This window comes from Struthio camelus, chromosome 2 (assembly GCF_040807025.1).
Source record: "Struthio camelus isolate bStrCam1 chromosome 2, bStrCam1.hap1, whole genome shotgun sequence".
Classification (NCBI taxonomy): Eukaryota; Metazoa; Chordata; class Aves; order Struthioniformes; family Struthionidae; genus Struthio; species Struthio camelus.
In genome coordinates this window covers 7,895,505-7,917,679 of record NC_090943.1, presented here as the reverse complement: position 1 = coordinate 7,917,679, position 22,175 = coordinate 7,895,505, and the positions used below count along the sequence as shown (strand labels likewise).

The window sequence follows — 22,175 nt, the reverse complement described above, 5'->3', positions numbered from 1 at the left end:
TAAGTTACTGAAGGTTTGGATGAACAAAAAATTTAAAAAGAAATCGTACCTGTTATTTACTGCAAAAGAGGAGGGAAAGTGAGAAGGAAAGCATCCCTGAAAACCCCACTGCCCACTGATGCTGATTTTGGTGCTTCCTTAGCCTTGATCTTCAAAACCAGCTGTCTAAAAACAGCGCTGAAATTCCCAGCTAGAGCATGTCCCGACACTGAGTTTAGTTCCCCATTGCCTTTCTAGTGGGTTTAAGTTATAAATAACTCATGCTGTTTATTTCTTACGGCTCTGTGAAGTGACTGAGAAAAAAAGTGAGTCGTGACTTGGGTGTGTGTCATTCCACTTTAGCAGCTTTTATGATAATTTATACTGACTCTTGCAATGAGCTGTCAGGCCTTAAGTGTTAGGATCAGGCTGTGTTTGCTCTGACTTTTGAGAGTTTGATTGTGGTGATTCTGAGCTGTACAGTTTGGTATTAAGCATGACCTTGTTATTCCAGATTCACAATGAGTTGTTGTACACAGCTTCCCATGATGGCACACTAAGGATTTGGGACATCCGGGGAATATGCAAGAGAAATAAGCGACGCTGGAAGAAGGAGAGGTCCGCCCAGGGCCGGAGCTCTCAAAAGGGAAGTCTGTCTCGACTTTTCAACAATAAAGTCGGCTGTATAGTACAGCAAGAAAATGGGGAACATGAGGCTGTTGAACTAATGTGACTTGCCAGGACAGACTTTCCATCGGTGACCAAAGCGGAAACTTTTGTTTCCTGTGCTACTGTGTACAAATAAGCCAGAACTTGGAAAGAGATAGGAAACAGCATTGCCTGAACCTCTTTTCAGGAGCTGGGGTTCCCTGTGACCATGAGATGGACTCAAGTCAGACCGTTGCTCCTGATGGCTCTTAGCTGAGCAGTACTGGGGTCAGGAGGGACTGCAGTGTGGTTCTGGTGATGTCTGGGGAAGGGGGTTGTGTGTGTGTGTGTTCAATAAGAAACCTATTTAAGACTGTGGGTTTTTTTTGTTTTTTTGGTTTGTTTTTCCAATTTCTTCTGGCACAGATGTTTCACACTTCTGCCTGGCTAGTATCTGATGAGAGATGTTTTCTGCTGTTCTTGTTGCCTCCTCACGTGCCTTCTGTTCAGCTGAATGTAGAACTGAAAGCTGCCCTGCAGCATGACTGTGAATTCCATATTCACAGCTCACCTTTGGATCAGTTTTTTGCTGATCAGACCAACTCATGCCGGATGGTGTGGCTCAGCAGGAAGGCGTTCAAAGCAGACTGAACAACTCTCTGGGAAGTGGGGAGTAATGGGACAGAAATTATAATAATTTTTTTTTTTTTAATAAAACATAAGCTGGAGGACAATTTAAACCTCAGGCCTTCTGTAGCAAGGTTGACAATTTGCCAAGGCACAGCAAGCTGGCCTCGTCCCAACAAACTAGCCAGTTCTCCTACCTTTTAAGATCCCCCACTTCAGCAAAGGAAGCATCAATGGCTTCACATATATCTTCCATGCTGCCAGGGTGTGCCAGAAGTCAGATCTGTTTGACCCAGGCATGGTTCCCCTGAGAGGAGAGTGCTGGAGGGTTCCTCTGAAGGGCCTTGCCCCAGATGATGACAGGAAGTGGAAGCTGACCAGGAGGCACCATGTCAGATGAAAGAGGAGCAGTTGTGTCAATTAAAGCCCCAGCATGTGGCTGTATGGGTGACCCAGCCTTGCCTGTCTGCCAGGCCTAGCTCAATTTCTTCTGGGTAATGAAACGGGAATGAATGTCCAGTTGTAGTTTGGTGACTCAAGACTATTTAGATCAGAAGACAGTCTTAGGATCACAGGAAAATTCAAGTTGGAAGGGACCTCAGCAAGTCTCTAGTCCATCCCCTGCTCAAAGCAGCGTCAGCTATGAGGTCAGATTGGCTAAGCAGTCATGTTCAAGGGTACTTCTCCCTGTCTTTTTCCAAGTTGTTCATCCCTCGCTGATAACCACTGAGCCATGAATAAACAAGGGTTCTTTTATTTTTCTATTATTTGCAGATACAGCTCTTTGTAGCATCAGTGCAGAATAGCTAACCACATGTTTTTATTTTTTATGGCTTTATTTATTCTGTACTACAGCAAATAAAAATGTTGTAATACCTTTTTTTTTTTTTTTAAAGAATGGAGTAATAAACATGTGGCATCTACAGGTTGTTAATGGTCTAGTTTTTATTTATTTTCTTCTCATACAGAGGGGATTTTTAACTGCTGTGCCTCTGCAGCCAGCCAAGAATGGATGGAATATGTTAAAAACAAACATACACTTTTGGAAGCATTTCTTGCCTTTCCTTCACTGATGGGGCTTGGAGGCAGTTGTGCTGTGGAGCAGTCCTTCCTCCTCCTAGTGATCAGACTGCCAGAACTCAGTTTCTTTAGTTATTGGAGGGATGAGTAGCCACAAACTAGTCTTAAGGGGAAAAGCATGTGCGACTGAACCATGCACACTGAGTCAGCTCTCACTGCTGCTGCTCACAGGGGTTGGTATTTGTGTGCCCTTCATATGCAGCAAGGCAAGGGTCCTACCATCTTATAGCTGCAGCAATTTCCAGAAAAGTAGGAACAGGCTGGTGGTAGGGTGGATGGACTCAAAGCAGCCCTGTTTGTTTGTACGTAATGGACAGCAGACGCAAGCAGCTACAACTAAGAGATTAAGTAAGTCTAACTAAACTAAAGAAAGAAACCTGTGTGGCAATCATCAGATCCCAGGTTCGTCCCTGCTGCCTTGCTCAGCACTAAAACAAAACAAACTGTCTCTTGGAGCTGAAGGATTGGCATTTGTAATGCCTACTATCAAACAGGCTGCTGAAGACCCTTAGTCTGGTAGGAAACCCTAACATGCCATCACTGGCGTCTGTCATTGCTGCTCCACACACCGCTCACCTCACCTGATGAGAAGCTTTGTTAGCTCTAACAAACATGGCAGGTTTGTACAGCTAGCTGGAAACAGCACTTCCATTATGGTAAATGCCTACCCTGAGAAACTAATGTTGGAGCTCATCTGTCTGTTATACCCTAATTTCCCTGAAACCTCTCAGTCCTGTTGTGGTAGCCCTGTGGGAAATGTTTAGAGGATGGGGGCTCTTGGTTGCTAGGGTGATGGTTTGGCATGCAATGAATTTTATTCATATTTGAGGTCAATGCTAAGTAGGAAGCCTTTGCGAGAAATGGCTGGAGTTGTATGGATGGTTAGGGTCATACGCTTTGTTTAAAACTGCACATGCTGTTAGAAGGGAGAGCAGCTCTGGCGTGCAGCAGATGCACACAGTGGGCAAACAGCTGTAAGAGACAGCAATCGCATTAAGAGAGGAATTAATGAGTCATTAGAATTTCTGCTTGTTGCTAAACATATCACAGTGTCTTGAGCTATATTTTCAAAATTAATTAATTAACTTAAAACCTTTTTGCCAACGCCTTCTTGCCCTGCTGATCACTTAAAACTGCCCCTACAGTTACTTGGGGGCAGTGCAGATTGATGGAATCACACCATTGAGGAATGGCTTCTTTCACAAGCACTGCATGTTATGATGATGCTAATTTTAAGCTCCCCAAGGACAAATGTTCACCTCTTAGGTTGTCACTGCCATTTTCCTGTGCAAGCTACTTCAAAGAAGTAGCACCTGTACAGCCATAGCACCTGTAAAGCCAGCTGCTCCTTGGGTGCATGCTTAGAGGCTAGCATAATGCAGTGCAATAACGCTGATAGGTTTGGGAACCTTTCTGGCTGGAAAAAAAAAAAAAAAAAGAATAGATTTGTGCTTTCCCACCTCTTTCTTATTAAAACTGCATGCATCTTAATTTTTTTTCTGTACCGTCTTGGCTTTACTATAGTTTAGAAGTCCACTACGTAGCATATATAGACTCTGCTGGGAAACTCTGTCCCCCATCCCGTGTTAAACTGGCACCCGCTTTCAAGTGGTGGGCACTAACTACTCCAGCTAATTTTTGCAGGAGCTCACTTTGTGTCCCTCATGGGACAGAACTGCTAAAAGGGTTTCTAAACCCACAAAAGGTGTCTAAACGAAAAAAAAAGCAGCAGTGTTTGCGTCCTCTGCTCAGAGAGATCACAGACAAGTTACGCAGGACAAATCAGTGAGAAGCGCTCCCTTAAAATTATCTTGTTTTTCGCTCCGTGGTTCCTCAATGCTCTTCTAAAGAGAAACAGAAGACACAAATAGGTGACGGGGCTGTTTTTTCCTCAGAGGACATACAAGACTCCTTAATTTTTGTAGCACTTGTCTTGACGCACAATTGTGAAAGACAAGTACTTCCTTAACAGCATAATCATTCCATGTTGTCTGCTGCCATCAGCTAAGATAAGCACGGAACAAAAATCCACTACTGAAGCCTATTAAAGGCATCAACTGGAACGGAGTAGTCATTTTGCAGGCCATAGTTGAGTCTCCTCCTCTGTCTTGCCTGCCCTACCAAAAGGGGAAGCCCTTATTTCTCCCACTGATAAATTATATGTAAGAATGAACTGTCACCACAAAATTCACTTTCCAGTACCTTGTTCAGACCGGGCTTTATAAGCAAGGATCACTGCTATTTCCAGTGTTCCCTATGTTCCCACCAGCTCTAGCTTTCGTCATGGAGCAAGTGGGACATGAGCTCCCTCTACCGCCAGACTGAAGTTATTGAAAGTGTCTTAAAATAAACCATTTCTAATATAGGTTAATAACGCAGGAAACTTCTGCTCCAAGGGCCCAAGGGGGGAAGGAGTGTTTTTGCAGCAGGAAGTTAGATGGTACAAAATGCACTTAAGCAAAAAACAAACAAACAAAACACCACCACCAAAACCACCAGCAAACCCAAAAGCCATTTTTTCAGAATTCTGAAGCTGGGGACAACTGCTGAGATAATGCCTGAACCCAGTTTTGTTTAAGGGAGACCTTCTAGTCCCTGTTAAACAGAACACTTTAATCTCAGTCTCAAGTCTAGAACCTGTCGGAAGTAGGAGTAGGCACCTGGGGAAACTGGTTAGCTAGTTATGAATTGAAATACTGCAGTAAAAACAGCTCACTGGAGTCTGACAGGATGCGGCCCTGCCAGCTGCTTTCTGCTACTTTTTAAAAACAAAGCATGAAAGACACTTAATAAAAGCAGAAGCCAGCACATAGTCATCTTTATTGGCTCTTTAACACCTGCATGAAGAGACAAGCAAAATGCAGTAAAAATCCATGCACAACAGAGACTTAAATATTTGACTCTGAGAAATCTTTCAGAAGAAAAGAAAACCAGTTTGTAAGACGATAGCTCTATATAGCTCATGAGCTAGGCTTCTGATTTACAAATATTTTTTGAAGCTGGTATTTTAAAATGGTGTAGAAATGCTTATTTACTTGTATACTAAGTGAATTAACTTATTTCACAACAATAAAAATATAGTTAAGTTCTATTAAATTTTCTTCTGAAAATAAATGTTTCTATTTTTCTGCTATGACAATAAATTATGATGCATCACACATGTAGGCTTTTAAGCAGATTTATAAATAAGCAGGAATTAAGTGATTTACCTGTAGTTTAACTGAATTCGAGGCATTTAGTAAAAGATAAGCTGAAGATGCATTTATAATCCAAACTCAATTTGCCAATGTAAATGCATACAACTGAAGCAGACGTAATGGGATTTAATGCTGTGGTACTTGTATATAGGATAAGTATTCACGAATGATCTGTTCCTCCTCCTCCAGTGTTAAATCCAGATAATCCTCTTCATGCTCAGGAATATCCTCTAGGATTTCATTGACTGCATCAGTCTCCATGTCTTCATCTGTTGGTGAACTAGAAGAACCTACCCATAAAATAAAACGGCAGTTTATTCATCTCTGAAAGAAGTTTATGCTTTCCCTCTTTCACTAGCACTACTGTTCTTCAAGAGCCAGCTACTGCAGGATGGCAAATACTATTCAAAGCTGTAGGAAAGCCCTTAGGTGCACAACAGAGACGACTACAGCTCTGACAGATAACGGAGGAGAGAAAGTGCGTTTCCCCCTTGCTAAATGGCAAGTAACAGTTACAGCTCTTTCTTACAAGGAACAAAAGAATGGGATATATGGTAGAGTGAGCTGACTGTATAGCACAGATTTGGAATAAATCTCCTAACAGTCAAAGAGTTACAGACATTAGCAAGCCAAAAACATCATCATCATCAGTGGTAGGCTCCAGGAAGCGTGCCAGAGTCTTAGGAACTTGCTCATCTGTGAAAGCATATAGGAAGGGAAGTATTTATTTGTTTTTAAGCAGAATTGGTCAGTTAGACGGAAGAAGTCAGAATTACTTGGGGATGAGAGAGGGCAATGGGTTCCTCCCTATTGAAACGAGGCAGCCTTGTGTCCCAAAGCCATAGCTGAGTCAGCAGCAGTTTCCCCTTGACCCTTCCGAGCACAGCTTTGCAAGTTAGCCCTTTTGCTGGAGAAAGGAGGCCTGAACTGGCCTTGTGAAGTTGTGGACTCGGTTTGCCTTACACACCCCTACAGCTGCTACGCACACCTCATGGTTCTACATGTGGTTGCTGCTGACTGCTCAGGGCTCGTTTTCACTAATGTCTTCCCAATGTTACCAATGAGAAGAGTAGTCTGCAGTGTTGCTCAAAGCAGTCTACCAGTATTTAAGCTGCAATCACTTAATCATTACTTCTTATCCCCTTTCCCTCTTCTCTGCTTGTTGCATGCAGCAATTCTTACCTGCAGACTCTGTAGGCGAGTCTTTTGATGAAGTTGATTCTTCTGATGGACTGGACTCTTCCGGAGATAGCAGCAACGAAGCAGGAAGAACTCCCCCGTAATGAGCAAGGGTTTGGGAAGCTAAGTGGATGTTGCCTTTAAAGACTTTTAATGCTTGCTCTGATGATTCCTGGCTGAAACCCATGTACATCAACTAGAGGGGGGAAGGGAAAAAATTTAGAGAGAAATCCAAGCTCATTCAGCAGCAGGGACTGACAGGAATCTGACTCTGCATCTGATAGTCATTCCCTTGCCCAGAGGAAAGAGCTGCATGTCAGGAATTCCAGGAGGCTGACCCTAGTTTACTGGAACAGTTAACAACAGGGCAGTGACTATTACAGGAACAGGGGTGTTGAACACAATGAAGAGCCTCTCGTTTAATGTCAGACCAGTTTTTTTGTTGTTTCTAAAAGAAAAATTCCAGAATACCCCAGGAGTGTGCATGGGCTATTTACTTTTTCTATGCAGTATAGTTTTCCTTCCTATTGACATTAATCATATAGCCACACTAATTCATGAAGGGCTTTTCAGACGGCCCACGGAGAAAGATACACGCCAACTCTTTCCCTTGTACAGTACAATATGTTTAAGGACTTTGGTAATTTGCTGTTTTCCTTTCTTGGGTTAGAGCATTAAAACAGGCATATTTCTGCTCGTATCAATGCACGGAGGTTGGCGTAAAAGGCACCAATACCCAGCAAATTATATTCAAGCCCGAGTGATCTTTGGAACGTGCAACTTAATGGTAAAGAGCAGACAGAAGTCAATGGAAGCATGATAGCTTACAAGTGATGTGGGACAAAGAATATTTGTTAGCTTTGCTTAAGGAAGATCTGGTATGTATAGTTCAGAAATAGGACTACCAAATCTAACAAATCAAAAAGTCCAACTTACCTGATCAATACTTTCTTGGGAAACCTGAAACTGGTCCATGGCCACAGGATCGTCGTCATCATTTTCCAGCAATAACTCAGGATTGTCAAGAATAAACTAAGGTAAAAAAGAGAGAGGGATCAGAAGACAGCAATACAGATTCAGTGTTCCTCAATGCAGCTACGTACGTAGCCCAATAGTTGATATAACCAAACCCTCAGCCCAACTAGGTGATGTTGGATTCACCAGCTCAGGAAGGGGAAGGTCACTCATTACAGTTCAAAAGAGGTAACTAGGAACTAAGCAATACAGAAGACCGAAAATAAATCAACTGAGCGATTCCAGAAAACAACTTTTCTGTACAAAACCACCATTCCTGACAACCACTCACCTTAAAGGCTTGGTCCAGGTTTCCTTGTGCTTGATGAAGAGCTATTTGAGCAGCTCTCTCTGAATAGCCCATGCTCTTCAGGGTATTTATGTCTTCCAGTCGCTGCCTTCTTTTAGCTCTCTCCTCCCTCCTTATTTGTGCCTTTTCCTGCAAGAACAGAGTTGTTACAAAGCTAACTGTGCATGGGAACGCTTCAGCCTTCTCCCAGAAGGCAGTGCATATGGAGTTTCTTTGATTTACTTATTTCAGGAAGAGGGATTTTTTTTTTTCTTTTAATATAGATTTTGCTGTTAGACACTCATCTCTGCATAAAGCTGCATTTCCATTAGCAAGCACTGTAGCCACACATCTGTTTTGGATTCTCTGCAGATCAGATTTTACTCTATTACAGCTAGAATAGGCCTTGTGCGGTAAGCGTTAAACTAGTTTCGCAGATGGGCCTGTAGACAAGACTTGCCAAGGACATACATTCAGAACTGGGAATACAGCCAAGGAGTTGCGTTCAGCCCGTCTCTCCCCAACTTGACTTTTCTATCTATGTTTAATTGTCTCAAATCTAGAAGTGCCACCTCAGTTTACCAAACGTAACTTCAGGCTCTTCACTTCAGATCTGGACAGCACTGCCAGCTTCTTTCACTTTAATGCACACAATCCTTCTCCCCTCCTGGCTCTCCGCACTTCAAAACCATAATACAGTGTAGTTTGATGGCTACCCGAAAAACAAAACAAAAACAAAAAACCAACTCCCCTGCCAAAACCTCAAACTTGATTGTGAAGCCTCTTGTCATTCAGACCAGTCCAGCCCAGGAGTGACAGTTCTGGCTATGGTGTTAACGTTCCCATATGGGGAACAGTTGGGTGCAAACTCCTCCAGTGTGCCTCTGTGGTACAACCACAGCTCTTTGGCTCTCTCATCCCATGTGTTTTGGGGCACAGCTTCCCTTGTTGTGCTAAGTTTTGGTTTCATACTTGCAGCAACAGATGTCAAACTGTCAGTTACGCTATCCGTGCCAAAGCAGGGTAGTGAAAGTCCTTAATTTAGCACCATATTTCATGCACAACATGACCTTACAGGCACTCAAACTAATATAATCTCATACTTTCACTGCACTGTACCTCTCTCCTGTTGGTAATAAGATTGGCAGCATGCTCCATATTCCCATGGCATGCTCGCAGGGCGAGGCGAGCTTCCTGTTCAGAGAATCCCAGGAGTGATAAGCGATCAACTTTTTCAGGATCTATGGAGAGCTCTTCATATAAACAAGATGCCTGTACGTTGAAAGAACAAAATGATATGACTGACACTGTTGCTAACATACAAATGAAAATATTTCTCCCCATTTTTCTGAGTAAGCAAAGAACAGAGAAAAGATGCAAGACAAAGCTCAAACACATGTTTCTGAATATGCTAGCTCCTAGTATGGAATACTTCCAAGTTTTATCTAATGGTTTCTTACCTTCTGAATATACTCAGCAGCCTCCTTTTCTCTGCCACTGTGATAGTGTCCTATCCCCTGAAGGAGGTAAAGCCTTAGAAATAAAACCTTCTCACGACCATAGCTTCCCTAAAGAATTGTTTAAACAAGGGGAGGGAGAAAAGCATGTGACAGAACATCAATATATTGTCAATAGAACACATATATAATTAAAAAAAAAAAAGACAGTCATAAGTACGTGACAGTATGCAGACAAAGTATCACATCTAAAACAGTGATGTCTGTGCATATAAACACACATTTACCATAACCTCGTTGTCAAGTCCAGTGCTCTCACCATGCTGACAATTACACAGCTAGATTACAGGCTAAGGAGGCATGAGAAAATTTTAAGCTTCCACAAGAGAGTCTTGTAACGCTTGAACAATGACTGAATACTTGTTAAAAACAAAACAAAACAAAGACACCATAATTAAATCAAAACCAGCATACTTTGATATCAATAAGTCTTTCATGGTTTTCCCCATAGCACCTCTTGAAGCACCTATGGGCTGTGGTCAGCTTTTTCTCTGCATCATCCAGACAGTCCAGCTGCTCCAGGCGGAAGTAGCACCACACTATATCCAGCTGCAGTACTGCATAATTATCAACTGTATTCAGCAGATCTGTGCTGCACTCACTGGCGGAAAAAAAAGAAACCCAAAACCAATCGTTTACTTTTTACACGGATGAAACAATGTGCTAGGATTATGTACATTCACCTATTCGAGAAAGCACGCATTTCACACGTAAGCTAGCAAACTGATATCAGTGAAACTTTAATAAAATACCACTGATCTCCCATTATATTCACTAGCACACAGGACACAACTAAGTATTACATCTCCAAAGAATCACAGTAGTCACAATTCATTTTGTTACTATGTAAGACAACTTCTCTTTTAAAGAGACTGGATTTACAAGCCCATGCAACCTTTGAAAGGACAGAGATCTATTGTCTTCCTCAGTGCATGCGAACACACTGAGTTCTGTGCCAGCCTCCCTACGTATGCACACAGATGAGAAGCAGATGGGGACAAGGTTACTTTTGGGTATGTCAAAAGGGCTCTGGCTGCTGACAGCAAAGTAGTTTACCTGCAGAAACTGATATGGCTACAGACCTCAGGTATCCCCTTCATCTTTTGCAACAGACCTTCACTTCCAGAGGAACAGTCACAAAAGAGGATCTGTATCTGCCCCTCAGCTATTGCAACTTACAGCCTGGTACACAAATCTTCACCGATTTCAGTTTACATTAATAACAAAGACTGTACATCGCCTATGGCCAGTATGTGCTTCAGCTGTTCCATATGAAACCATCTGTCAGGGTCAGAGCCTTTCTGTCTGCTGTTTCCCATCTGTAGAGGGGGTATTGAAGTAATCCTGGGCAAAACAGGCTCTGGTTTACATGTACGGAAGAGCTAATGCTGTTCCTATACTTGGTTGGCAACACAAAAAAGCCAGGCACAAAAGGACTCAGAAAGGTTCTTACCAAAAGTGTTTATCAGCATCCAACAAATACGGCAGCGCTACTTCATATTCCTTCTTCTTCATTAATGCTCTGCCCTTTTCATGATAACCCATTGCCAGCACAAGTGCCTAGAAAACACCGACACTTTTTTGTGCCTCCTCTCTCCCATTCCCCTCATTTTCATAATTAAAAAGAAATATTTAGGTAATCTATTATAGCCTTTGTTCTCCCCAGAAAAAATACTAGTTCTGTAAGAATTTTTCACATTTGCTCCATACTTTTCTCCCATCTGCTAATGTAATATATTATCTAATTAAAAGCCATGAATGCTACCAACACATGAAACCCTGTATCAAGTTTTTAGAATGCAACCCTAGATAGATTTTCAATAACGAGCGATAAAAAGCTAAGCATTTTTCTAGGTGTGTTTCCAACAGCATCAAATTTGTTTTGCTTTGCTATTACAATTATCTTGTAAAATATAATGATCAGCTTCCTACAAATCTCAGAACTGAAAATTAAATTTTGAATGTGACAGGAAATGCTACGGTTCCTGCAGAATGACAAATGGAAATGTAAGTACTTCTTTATAGGAACAACTTGCAATATTTCTCCTCGCCTATGTTCAACGCTGATGAAACTTGCGCGTTCAAACATTTGATGCTTGAACTCTCAGGGTGAGCTACTGCTTTCAGCACCTCATCAGAACAGCACAAACTGTTCTAATGGACAGGTATTTTCTCCCTAATTATCCAGAAACTCCAACACGACATGCCTCAGAGGAGATTAGAGCAACAGTTAATACATCATGTTGGAGCAGGCTCATTTTTTGTGTTACCAGGTATAATTCTAAGTGTTTGTATAGGTTTCTATTTATCTTAGAAAATCTAGCCCCTTAAAAGATGGCGTCAGTCACTATTCTTCTGCTTCAGAAGCCAAGAGCAGGCAAGTTGCTCCTACTGTAATTTCAATGTATGGACCCAGCCAGAGATATTCTCAGTTGAGAATATGGAACTTTCTTGAACGGTGAACTAAGTTTAAATCTGAGACGAGTCAGAGTACAACAAACCTCAATGTTATTTTTAAACAGTCTAATTGAGAAACTCATCGAGTTTCCAACTGCAACTGACGGAGGCCTAATGAAGAAATTACTTTACGTGGTTCTAGGGCACCCAAAAGTTACAATATGTGCTGGTATATAACCAAGTTAATGCTCACCTTGAAGCACAAAAATAAGATATTGACCACACTGAGCTCTGTACAAGGTGTCACAGAAACCAGAGATCTGTTTTTAGATAATGAAAGTGTAGAGTTTTACTGAAATTTGAAGATTATTTCTATTAAGCTAACATCCACTGGACCCTGTAATATATCCCAAAACAATCTGACTGTATTTAAAGCCCATATTTAAAATGCTTCATAATTCACACTTTAAAAAGTCATTTTATTGCTACTATCATAAAATATTTTTACCTACTTTTTTAGCTTGAGGAGGAATCTCAATTGACCTGCCAGTCTGATTAGCTATATCTAGATATGGAGTAGTGTCCGGATCTAAGTAGTCCTCTGAAACATAAGAAAAAGTAGTCTAAGTTATAAGAATTACCTTTTAACAGAGTAAGATTGTCATAATAAGATTATGCTAGTAAATACATGGTTAAAAAATAAAATCAGAATTATATATATAAAGACTGAATAGACCTACCCATGATGGCCCCAATCACACAAACACGAGGAACTTTTGGAAAGCTCACTACAGGAAAAGGCTCTCTTTGTCCAGAAATTTAGACCCAAACTAAGAAGATACATGAAACGTAAAGAATTTTTGTGGAAGACAAAACACCTACATTTTACATGACATAACATTTGAAATTATCAAATAAAGCACACAGCATACAGAAAAACTAAGCACAGTTGATAAAAGAAAACACAGCTCAGTATTTTCCTTTCCCCACATCTTTCTTTACTGTTTACTATCCAACTATGAATCTTTTTTCACTTTCACTTGCTTTAAAGGATGCTCTTCCTATAAACAAAAGACAATCAAGAAAGAGTTTGCTGAGATTAAAGGCTTCTAACCTACAATTTCCCTCAGCTGAAACAAAAAGGCTGTTAAATCCTTCCTACCTTTCATACAGTTTACATAGCTCTTTGAGCCTGTCAGGCCATTATGAACTCTGCTCCATACTCTCATATTGTATTACACTTGACAACCTGTGGTAAATATGTTAAAAAGGCTCTATACAGGATTCAAGGACTAGAGTCTGTTACCCCTTAAATCAATAAAAGGAGGGCTTTTTTTTTTTTTTTAAAGCTACTTTTATAGCAAGAAAACAGGCTGTCATTGACCATTAAAAGAAACTTTGCCGATATATTTTTCTATTTGGCAGGAATTCGCTACATAGTTCCACAGTTTCTTTTTTGTGGATTTTTGGAACAATAAAATAGAGAAATGATTTAAACTCACCAACTATCAATGCAATTTAGGGACACTTGGAGTTAACTCCATTCTGAAAAATTATTACTGTTAAATTACTATATCCCTTTAACCTAATCCACAGCTGCCAATCAACATCAAATGTGATGATAATAGAATGGCCACATTATAAATAAGAAGGACAAGTGAGCTGTTTCGCACAATGGTTACACACAGTCATAACTGAGATAAGCTGTTACACACTATTTTGTACTTTATAATACAAAATTCCACACTGCTTATGTCTACAATAAATATAAAGCATGTTCTCAGAGCTGTCAGTCTCGTAACTGTCAAGTGCCAATTAAACAATAATTGATTCATATTAAATCCTTCTCAGAGTGCCATATGTTTTCTAGCATTCCAGTTGTATTAAAAAAAAAAAAAAGTAGAAGAGAAAGTTATAATCAACTTAGGATCCAGCTGTCAAGTAGGCAGAAACCTCTAAAACCATATGGTAGAATCCAACCCACGTACTGGTGTTGTTCTATGCAAAACACCGACTGAGAAGATAACGCCTTCCACGTAAAAAGTTAACCAACCACCTTCCCCCTCAAAAAGCGCAAAACCTCCCCTTACCTCTTTCTGCTAGAATTTCCAAACCCTTCTTAGTTCTTTGCATCTTGTCACTTATTTCTTTTTCTTTCTGATGCTGCAGTTCTTCCTCCTGAACTTTTCTTTTAGTTTCTTCATCACTCTGTTCCAGTTGCAGCACCATGACTTTTGCATTGTGTGTTACACCTTGGTCTTCCAAGGTTTTTCCTGCAAGAGCATGATGAAAACAATCTTAAACACTGTATTTATGAACACAGAACATTTTATGCTGTACTCCTGGGTGGATGGGGGAACAAAACATACACACAAAACAACCTAAAGAAACCCCAGCCTTACTCACGCTCTACTGTCGTAACACTGAAAAACTACAGTAATTACTAGACCCAAGAACTCAATCAAAACTACTGTCAGTCACTGACATCATCAGAAGGAACACAGAAATCAGGATCAGACTGGTGTCTTAAGAGCGTTTTTTAATGTTTGGTATATTTGCTTGCTTGCTTTTTTCAAAAAAAATCCAGGAAATATGACTGATTAAAATACCTTCCCGCAAAAAGAAGAATACGGAGGGACTGAACAACGGGGCCAGGATCATACACCATGACAGTAACAGGACAAAGGAACAAAGAATTGAATCTGAGTTCCCATTATAAAGATTATGGCTTTAACTACTTCTGACTTCTTACAAGGAAACCAAATACGACAGATGCTTAGAATATCAAGAAAGTAGTTATCATCAGTTCCTACAATATGTCTGACAAGCCGAACACATGTATGACACTACAAAAAGTTTTTGAATGTGCTGTTATATGATAGGGGTGGTAGGCAAATTTAGAGTTTAAGCACACATTTTGGAGTGTTTCAATACTTGAAAAATGGATTTTCAACATTTGTAAATGGATTCCCATAACGGCTCTAATTCTTCCTGAGGCTTTTGACCACTATAATTTCTTAGACTTCTTGTAGAGTAGAACCTGACAATTGAGACTGCTGTTGCTTGGGGATTTTTAGAATGAACAAAATTGCAAGAAACTTCACTTGCAAAAAAAACAGTAAACTAGAAAAATCAATCTACAAATCTATTCAACTAGAGATACATACCCAAGTCAAGCTGCTTCTTGTTTATGATTATTTTGATAGCATTTTCTTTGAATGCATGTTCCTGTGCTATCCTGTGAAACAAATAATTTTATTCCATGAATATAAATTTATAAAGATATACAATATATCTGTAAGAATAGTAATAGGACTACATGTGTTCGTAACTGGCTTAAAACTTCTGCTATAAGGCTGCTTGAAGTAAAATAATATTACAGGAAAACTTGCTATATAACATATAGGGAGAAGATGGGATACAGAAAATAGAAAAGCCAAACAGGGAGGAAGGAATCTAATTTTATCAGGGTTAAAGGAACACAAAAGAGAGGGAAGCGGATGTTCACTGCTCAGAAGACCTGCCTAGTGACAGATTTGGAATGGAGATCACTAGTGCCTTCTCAAGTACTTGCTGAAGATTTACAGAGAATTATCTTCTCACAGTTCAAATTTTTCTGCTATTTGTTAAACCACAGCTTCAAAATCAGTCACATAGCAAAAATTGGACGTAAGTGAAAATATTATATTTAGACATGCTGAATGCTATGAAAAAAGCTTAAGATAATCAACAAATAGTTAAAAAAAAAAAAAAAGACAGAGTACTGTATGATAGTATCCTATTTCTTGAGAAAAGGATCAAGGGTGATTACACTTACTGTGATCTGAGCTCCTTGCCTGTGATAAACAGGTTAGTTTCCAGTGGGATTTTCCTGCTCTGTTATAAATGTATCAGGAGGGGAAAGGAGAAAAAAAGGGAAGAAGAAAAAAAAAGATGTTAAGGTACAGTAGACGCTTTCTTAACTAACTGTTTTACAACTACTACAATTTATTTTTTCAAATAATAATCATGTTAACAGGGTTATGTTTGGGCATACATATTAGTGATGTCTGGGCAAGGAGTCTTATACTTGCTATAGAGTGCTAAAAATAAGCATTATAGCAGCAGAAGCTTCAGAATTAGATAAATCCAAATTCAGATCCAAACAATTTAAACTGAGTAATTTTACTATGCACTTTCAATCTTAACTCTCCTTTGTAATTATGGCATTCACCTGTGACTGGCTAAGTTATGATTAATTCCTATTATCATCTCTGGTCCCAGACTAGATAAACCTAAATTTTAAATGAATTTCAGACCATTTAATTCCCTATGCCCAGCAGCATTGTAAAGAGGAATTACAAAGCTATTTGTTTGCTTTAACTGCATGTCAATCACTTAAAACCCCCTGCCCTGTGGCTCATCACATTCCCTGATAATTATTTTTCCTCTGTAGAAGAGAAATAATAATTATGATTAAGTGTTGTGATTTCACAAATCTTTATTAAAAAAACCCTACTGGACTACAGGTTAGCATCTAAGCTCTTCTTCAGCAGAACAAAATACTGCCCTTTTCCAAAAGGACCTTTGCTGACAAAGAGACTACAATTTCTAAGTGCTCTTAAGTAAAGGAAGTTCGCTTTCACTGTTATCAGAGTAGATGAAGACATGCTGATCTCAGGGAAGATGCTGTTTGCGTACAACAAGGAGACCAAAACTAAGAAGTGATTGGAGATGGTGGTTGTTCTTGCTAGAGACTGTTTTAAGACTCAATTAAGAGGCTTTGACTGTAGTAGTGCAAAAATGACCAAGGGTTGTCCTCTGCCTCGTGACCAAGTTGTATGGCATAGCTGACATTCACATGGGTGAATCCTCCAAACCTTCAAAGCAGGGTGGCTGCATCCAAACTGCTGACTGAGAACAGCGCACAGCCTGCGGCAGCCCTCACGCTCTGCCTGGACACTGCCTGGCAGAATACCTGGAGGCTTGCACTAAACTGCATCAGAGTTGATGTCCACGATTTACTGGTATGGATGACCACGCGACAGCACCAAGCCTGCATCCCACTAAGGTTTAGTTACCAGTGTAGATGTTGCCACAGAATGCAACAGGGTGACTAATACGACATCAATTTAATTAGAACCATGTCACCATTCTGGCATATTTCGCATATGAAACTAGAGTTTGAATCCTGGCTTTAAAGGCACGGGACTCAATTCAGTTTTAATTATGTCAAGCTTTTAGGAGCCTGGCTTATAACAGGAGAGATGAGTACCATTACAATACTAAAATTCTCCCTCTCAGTTCCAATTTCAAAGACTGGACATACCTATTTTAGAGTAACTGCAGTTAGCTGCCCGGGCTGGAATAGTTATATGAGGATAATGTAATCCCTGTAAGAATATTGCCACATGGCACAAGTTAAAAGCTAAAGGAGTTCTTTTCAACATCATCAGCCATGCATGGCCTAAGCTGTTTATGGCACTTAAAGAAAGTTTTCTTATTTATTTATTTTTGCAGTTAAAGTTGAATCAGGATATGAAAATCATTTCATCACCACAGTTTTTTTTTAAATAACAACTTTAAGTATTTTACAGCTGAAAAAATTGCTATGTTCTTTACTCCTAACGTGAATGATTAAATCTGAAAGAATCAAACTGAACTAAACTGAACAAACGAACATAGTACACAAAATCTTAGCTCGTTATGAATGACTAGCCTATCAATGCAGATTTAACATTAATAGCATAATACCGTCGTTACTGAGCCTTTTGAAGCCTCATGAAGCTAGCGGAGAATGTTATTGCTTAGTACCCTTCTAAAAACTACAAAATGAAAGTCAGTTCTTCCCGTGCATATACGCTACCTTTACACACGCTGCCAAGATCAAACATATGGTGTGCAGGGTGCAAGCACAGAGCTCTGTCCTAGGTAAATCTTACTTCATGATTCAAAATAATGATTTAAACAAGATGCTTATGTGCTGTCAACTCTTGGTGCTGGTCTTTGCAAAGGACTAATGCATGGCCACTGGTGCTGAACATGGTTCTGCAGCACTGACTTAACAAGTTCCCTACTGATGTGGAAAAGCTACACTTGCCAAAAATCATAGAGGATTTCCCTGCTTGAGCAGGGAGGTTGGACTAGATGATCTCCAGAGGTCCCTTCCAACCTAAACGATTCTGTGATTCTGTGATTCTGTAAATACACATTTAAATCTAGTTTACTTAATTCAAAGGTAATTTCTCATTAAATGCTAAAAGGGGAAACATTTACCACCTTATATTCTTTGGCTGTGATATTCCCTCATATCTGGGAAACACTGCAAAATGTACCTACTTAACTTCCCTACCCCACCCTGCCATATTTTATATGCCTAAACACATATCTGTCACCAAAAACACATGAAAAAGTTGGGGAAGTGAAAACATTTGCATTACATATCATTACTGTGAATAATTCTTTGAATTCTAGTTAAGCTACTTAGAATTCTAACTTTCCTGTAACGTCACTTACTTTTCTACGTGGCAGATATATATCAAGTCTTGCAATCCCGGTCACCTTAAAATTTTCATTTCCTGTTCCACGCTCAATTGCTTTACATCGTATTTCTTCAAGCATGCTCTCTGTATCATTCTCATTGATATTCAGTTTGGATGCATATTTTTGTACAAGCTCCTAAGAAAACAACATAGAAAGAAATTGGGAAAATTCACAAGTAGTATGACATGAAAGACATGTATGATGAATTCAGAGAGAATATTTACCTTCATTTGTTCACCAGCTTCTTTCTTTTCATTTGTATATGGTGGTTTCCACAGCTGAATTTTGTCTTCTCTTAAGCAACTTGTCAGTTTTGCTATTAAATACTTCTTTTGTGCCATTCTTTTAATACAAAAATACAATTGAAAGGGGAAAAAAAGGAAGGAAAAAAAAAGAAAAAGCAATATTTTATATAGGTTTCCTGTACTAAGATAGCTTTGACTTAGTGGAAAAGTACAATGTGTATTATATATATTTTATATAAATAAATAAATAAGTCGAGCATAGTGAAACGCATTCTATGGGTTTTGGTGCGGAGGGGAGGAACCTGGGACCGAGATTAGCATCAAAAATTAGAGAGGAAGTGAAAGCAACATGCCTGTGCTGGGCAGGGATAGTGTAGGAGTCTACCTCTTTGCACCTTCCTTTTTACAAGGGAAATTAAATCCCTTTCTAACCCCTCGTGTGAGATGGCACTGTAGAAGATGCTGATTCACCCCCAAATGACAAAATCCACCATACAAGCCTCCTGCCCTTCTGGACAGGGCAGCTAAACCCAATCGTCCTCCAACATGTGGTCCTGCTGCACCCTCTGCCTTCTTGCTCGCACTTCCCTGCTTTAACAGCCTAATGGATGGCTTAACATGGGTAATTACCCTTTTGGGATGACAAGAAAGAGCTGTCAGGAGGGAGCACCCCAGAACCATAAGCTCAAACGTGAGAAGTCCATAAGGTAAAGATCTCAGCCCTCCAGCGACGTGAGATCAGCTAAAGTGAAGAGAGCTAGTGAGTAGAAAAAGATCCATGCCCTCCCTCCTCAATCTCAATTGTTTGTCAGGTAGATAAGTTGAGTAGTATCATGAAGTGGTATTTGAAAACTTTTGCTATCACAGCGATGAAATAACAGGGTGTTAGCTTTCATAATCCAAAAGACACTCTTCTGACTTCTAACGGAAAGCTAGAAAAGACACACAAAGCACAAGCAACACAAAATGCAAAGGCTAGGATCAGAGAGGAAGGGCACTGTGAATCTGCATCATGCACTGAAGAACATGTCATTGTGCAGAAGACATTCAGCTGAACAGAGCAGTTATCTGGCTCACAGTAAAGACATTGGTCTACATTCATCACGACAGTACATTCTCATTCAACTCAGAGCAAACAGTAGGCTCTGTGAGGGAATCCTCATCACACCCCCAACGAAAAGAAGAAACAGGGGAAAGGAGGAGAGGGCAAGGAAAAGAAGATACAACGATCTCAAAAGAAGAAGAACAACGAAAACTTAAATGCATATTAAAGCATGGGGAACTTCTAGCTGCTGGACACTGGGGATCATATAGAAGAAGATATCCTTCAGTTTACACAGAAAAGCATTGAAAATGCTGGCAGATTATGTAAATAATCTACTAGGACTGGCATTGAAAATAGATTAATCACTTCCACTTTTACTTGAGAGCAGTTTCATTTTCTCATGCAGATTATTTACATAATCTACTAGGACTGGCATTGAAAATAGATTAATCACTTCCACTTTTACTTGAGAGCAGTTTCATTTTCTCATTCTTGCATATTAGCAGATACCTCTGAAGAGAAAGAGGACAGAAAGGTAGAATCAGAAACATTATTATTAATTTTTCTAATGTGAAAGACTGCTCATTGCTCAAAAGTACTCAATTTGAGAGTAATAATCTGTAGGCAAAAATCCAATGGCTGGTAAATTTACCCATCAATTTTATCTCAACCCCAGGTTTAAGTGACCTGCAAAGAATCCTTGAAAGCTACAAAGACAATACTTTCTCCTAAAAAAAAAAAAAAAAAAAAAAAAAAAGAGTTAGAAAGGTTAACTCAATAAATAAATGGCTTAACAATCCCTGTTTGTTTCCTGGAATTTGTAAAGTTCCTGCCCAAACCAGGTGAGGCAACAACATATTCTTTTTCCAGCTTGGATGATGTTACTAATTATTATTTTAAGGCCAAGACAAAACTTGGCATTTACAAGTAGAAAAGGAAGGAAAAAATAAGCAGACTTGATTTTCAAAGACCTTGTTCGTTATTAATGTAGGTTTCCCTCTTTTCTCTTCCAAGAGATAGCAGATGATTTTCACGAACACCTCTTTATCCACGTATCCCCATTTCCAAATTCTTAGGATAAGCTAAGGAACACTTTTATGGTGATAATTCAACTTAACTTGAGAAATAAAAAAGAATCCATGGCTGTGCTGCATCCAGGTAGAGTCCAAAACTGCTACGCATGCTTAAGACTATAAATTGTAAATACGAACGGCATCTGGAAACCGGTCATGCATCAATATGCTACTTTACAGTTTTGTAAGACAAATACTTGTCATTTCCTACCAAGCTATTAAAATAGAAAGTAAAACTAGAGAGTCTCCAATTCTAGAATTTTAACTTCCGACTCCATACTAAGAAACAAATGTTGCTCTCACAAACATAAAAGCTATATTTTTATACATAAATTTCAAACTTTGATGATAGAATAATAATTTATGATAAATAAGTTACAAGAGAATCCTTAACAAAACATTCATGACTTACTTGGCCATCAGCCAACACCACAACTATTCCTGAAATGATTTCACTTTCAGTAACAACTTAAAGGGACTTTCTCAAGACTATTTTGACTAAATAATCAAAGGCCATTTTGAATGCAAGACTGCATTTTTATAACTAAAATGTCGCTATCTGAAGCCAGTTGCTGTTTTTTGCGACATAAAAGGAAACAAATGAAGAAATAAGGTTCAAAAGCCAGCCAAGTCTTTGAGGGAAGGAACAGGATTCTCAGGGACGCTTTTACTGATTACAATAATACGAGCCAGGCTTTCCTAAAGGCAAGGAGGAAAGCTAGCTGCAGCGCCTGCGACAAATCCCCCTGCGCCTAGAGGGAGGCTATAGAGACTGAAGAGCTAAGAGACCACAGCGGCATCAGGTGCAAAAACACTCGCCAGAAGCTCCACGAAAGGACGAACACCGCAAACCCCAGGGCCTCCCTGGGCCGCCACCTCCAGCCTCCCCGCTGCCGTGACAGCGCTGACCACAGGCCACCGGTGTCCCCCGCCGGATCATACCGATCACGTGTGTATCACACACCCACAGAGCTCCTGCCGCACCCCCAAAAGGCCCGCTGCCGGGCCAGAGGGCCCCCACAGCAGCCGCCCGTCCCAGCCGCGGTCCGAGCAGCCCGCCTGGGCGGCGAGGCCGGAGGCGCCTCAGGAAGGTGGGGGGGGGGCGGAAGGGGAGGGGAAGGCGCTCGCCACCATTTTGCCGGTCGAGCCCCCCGGCCCGGCCCGGCCCGGCTCCTACCTGCTCCTCGCAGCGGGCAGGGCCTACCTGAGCGGCGGCGGCAGCGCCTCGAGGGCGCGGACAGCCTCTGAGGGGAACTCGGGCCTCTCTCCGCGGGCCCGGCGCCGGGGCAGCCCCTCGCTGACGGGATGGCGACGCCTCGGTACCCCGGCGGCGGCGGCGGCGGCGGCAGGGGGCGGGGCGAGG

The 22,175-nt window shown here is 40.5% G+C and overlaps 2 protein-coding genes across 8 annotated transcripts in view; one reads left to right on the top strand and one right to left on the bottom strand.

Moving 5' to 3' along the window:
- Window positions 1–5,507, top strand: part of WDR86 (WD repeat domain 86) — a 27,945-nt gene extending 22,438 nt beyond the window's left edge. For 2 of the 3 annotated variants that reach the window (XM_068934200.1, XM_068934199.1), the window contains exon 7: window positions 494–5,507. In XM_068934200.1, coding sequence (XP_068790301.1) covers window positions 494–712 — 219 coding nt within the window. In that variant the 3' untranslated portion in view covers window positions 713–5,507. The remainder of the gene's footprint in view (window positions 1–493) is intronic. The other variant, XM_068934202.1, reaches the window with a different exon arrangement.
- NUB1 (negative regulator of ubiquitin like proteins 1) lies at window positions 5,137–22,175 on the bottom strand. Of its 5 annotated transcripts, XM_068934196.1 has the most exons (17): window positions 21,755–21,892; window positions 20,392–20,467; window positions 19,325–19,436; window positions 18,674–18,791; window positions 18,423–18,584; window positions 15,745–15,803; window positions 15,095–15,165; window positions 14,018–14,200; window positions 12,440–12,528; window positions 10,984–11,090; window positions 9,945–10,131; window positions 9,474–9,581; window positions 9,133–9,285; window positions 8,017–8,163; window positions 7,647–7,742; window positions 6,714–6,906; window positions 5,137–5,821 (listed from the first exon to the last, which is right to left on the bottom strand). In XM_068934196.1, the coding sequence occupies exons 4-17, from the start codon at window positions 18,788–18,790 to the stop codon at window positions 5,658–5,660; spliced, it is 1,836 nt and encodes a 611-aa protein (XP_068790297.1). In that variant the 5' UTR covers window position 18,791; window positions 19,325–19,436; window positions 20,392–20,467; window positions 21,755–21,892; the 3' UTR covers window positions 5,137–5,657. The 5 variants fall into 5 exon arrangements, with proteins under 5 accessions (XP_068790297.1, XP_068790296.1, XP_068790299.1 ...); XM_068934195.1 differs by lacking the exons at window positions 20,392–20,467; window positions 21,755–21,892 and adding an exon at window positions 22,017–22,170; XM_068934198.1 differs by lacking the exons at window positions 19,325–19,436; window positions 20,392–20,467; window positions 21,755–21,892 and adding an exon at window positions 22,017–22,175.

Bases quoted from the DNA above. Each gene is read 5' to 3' on its own strand.
- NUB1 (XM_068934198.1), bottom strand. From the start codon at position 18,790: ATGGCACAAAAGAAGTATTTAATAGCAAAACTGACAAGTTGCTTAAGA. The intron at 11,091-12,439 runs GTAGGTAAAAAT...GGTGTTTTCTAG, and splicing joins TTCCTCCTCAAGCTAAAAAA to GCACTTGTGCTGGCAATGGG. The intron at 9,582-9,944 runs GTATGCTGGTTT...ACAATTCTTTAG, and splicing joins AAAGACTTATTGATATCAAA to GGAAGCTATGGTCGTGAGAA.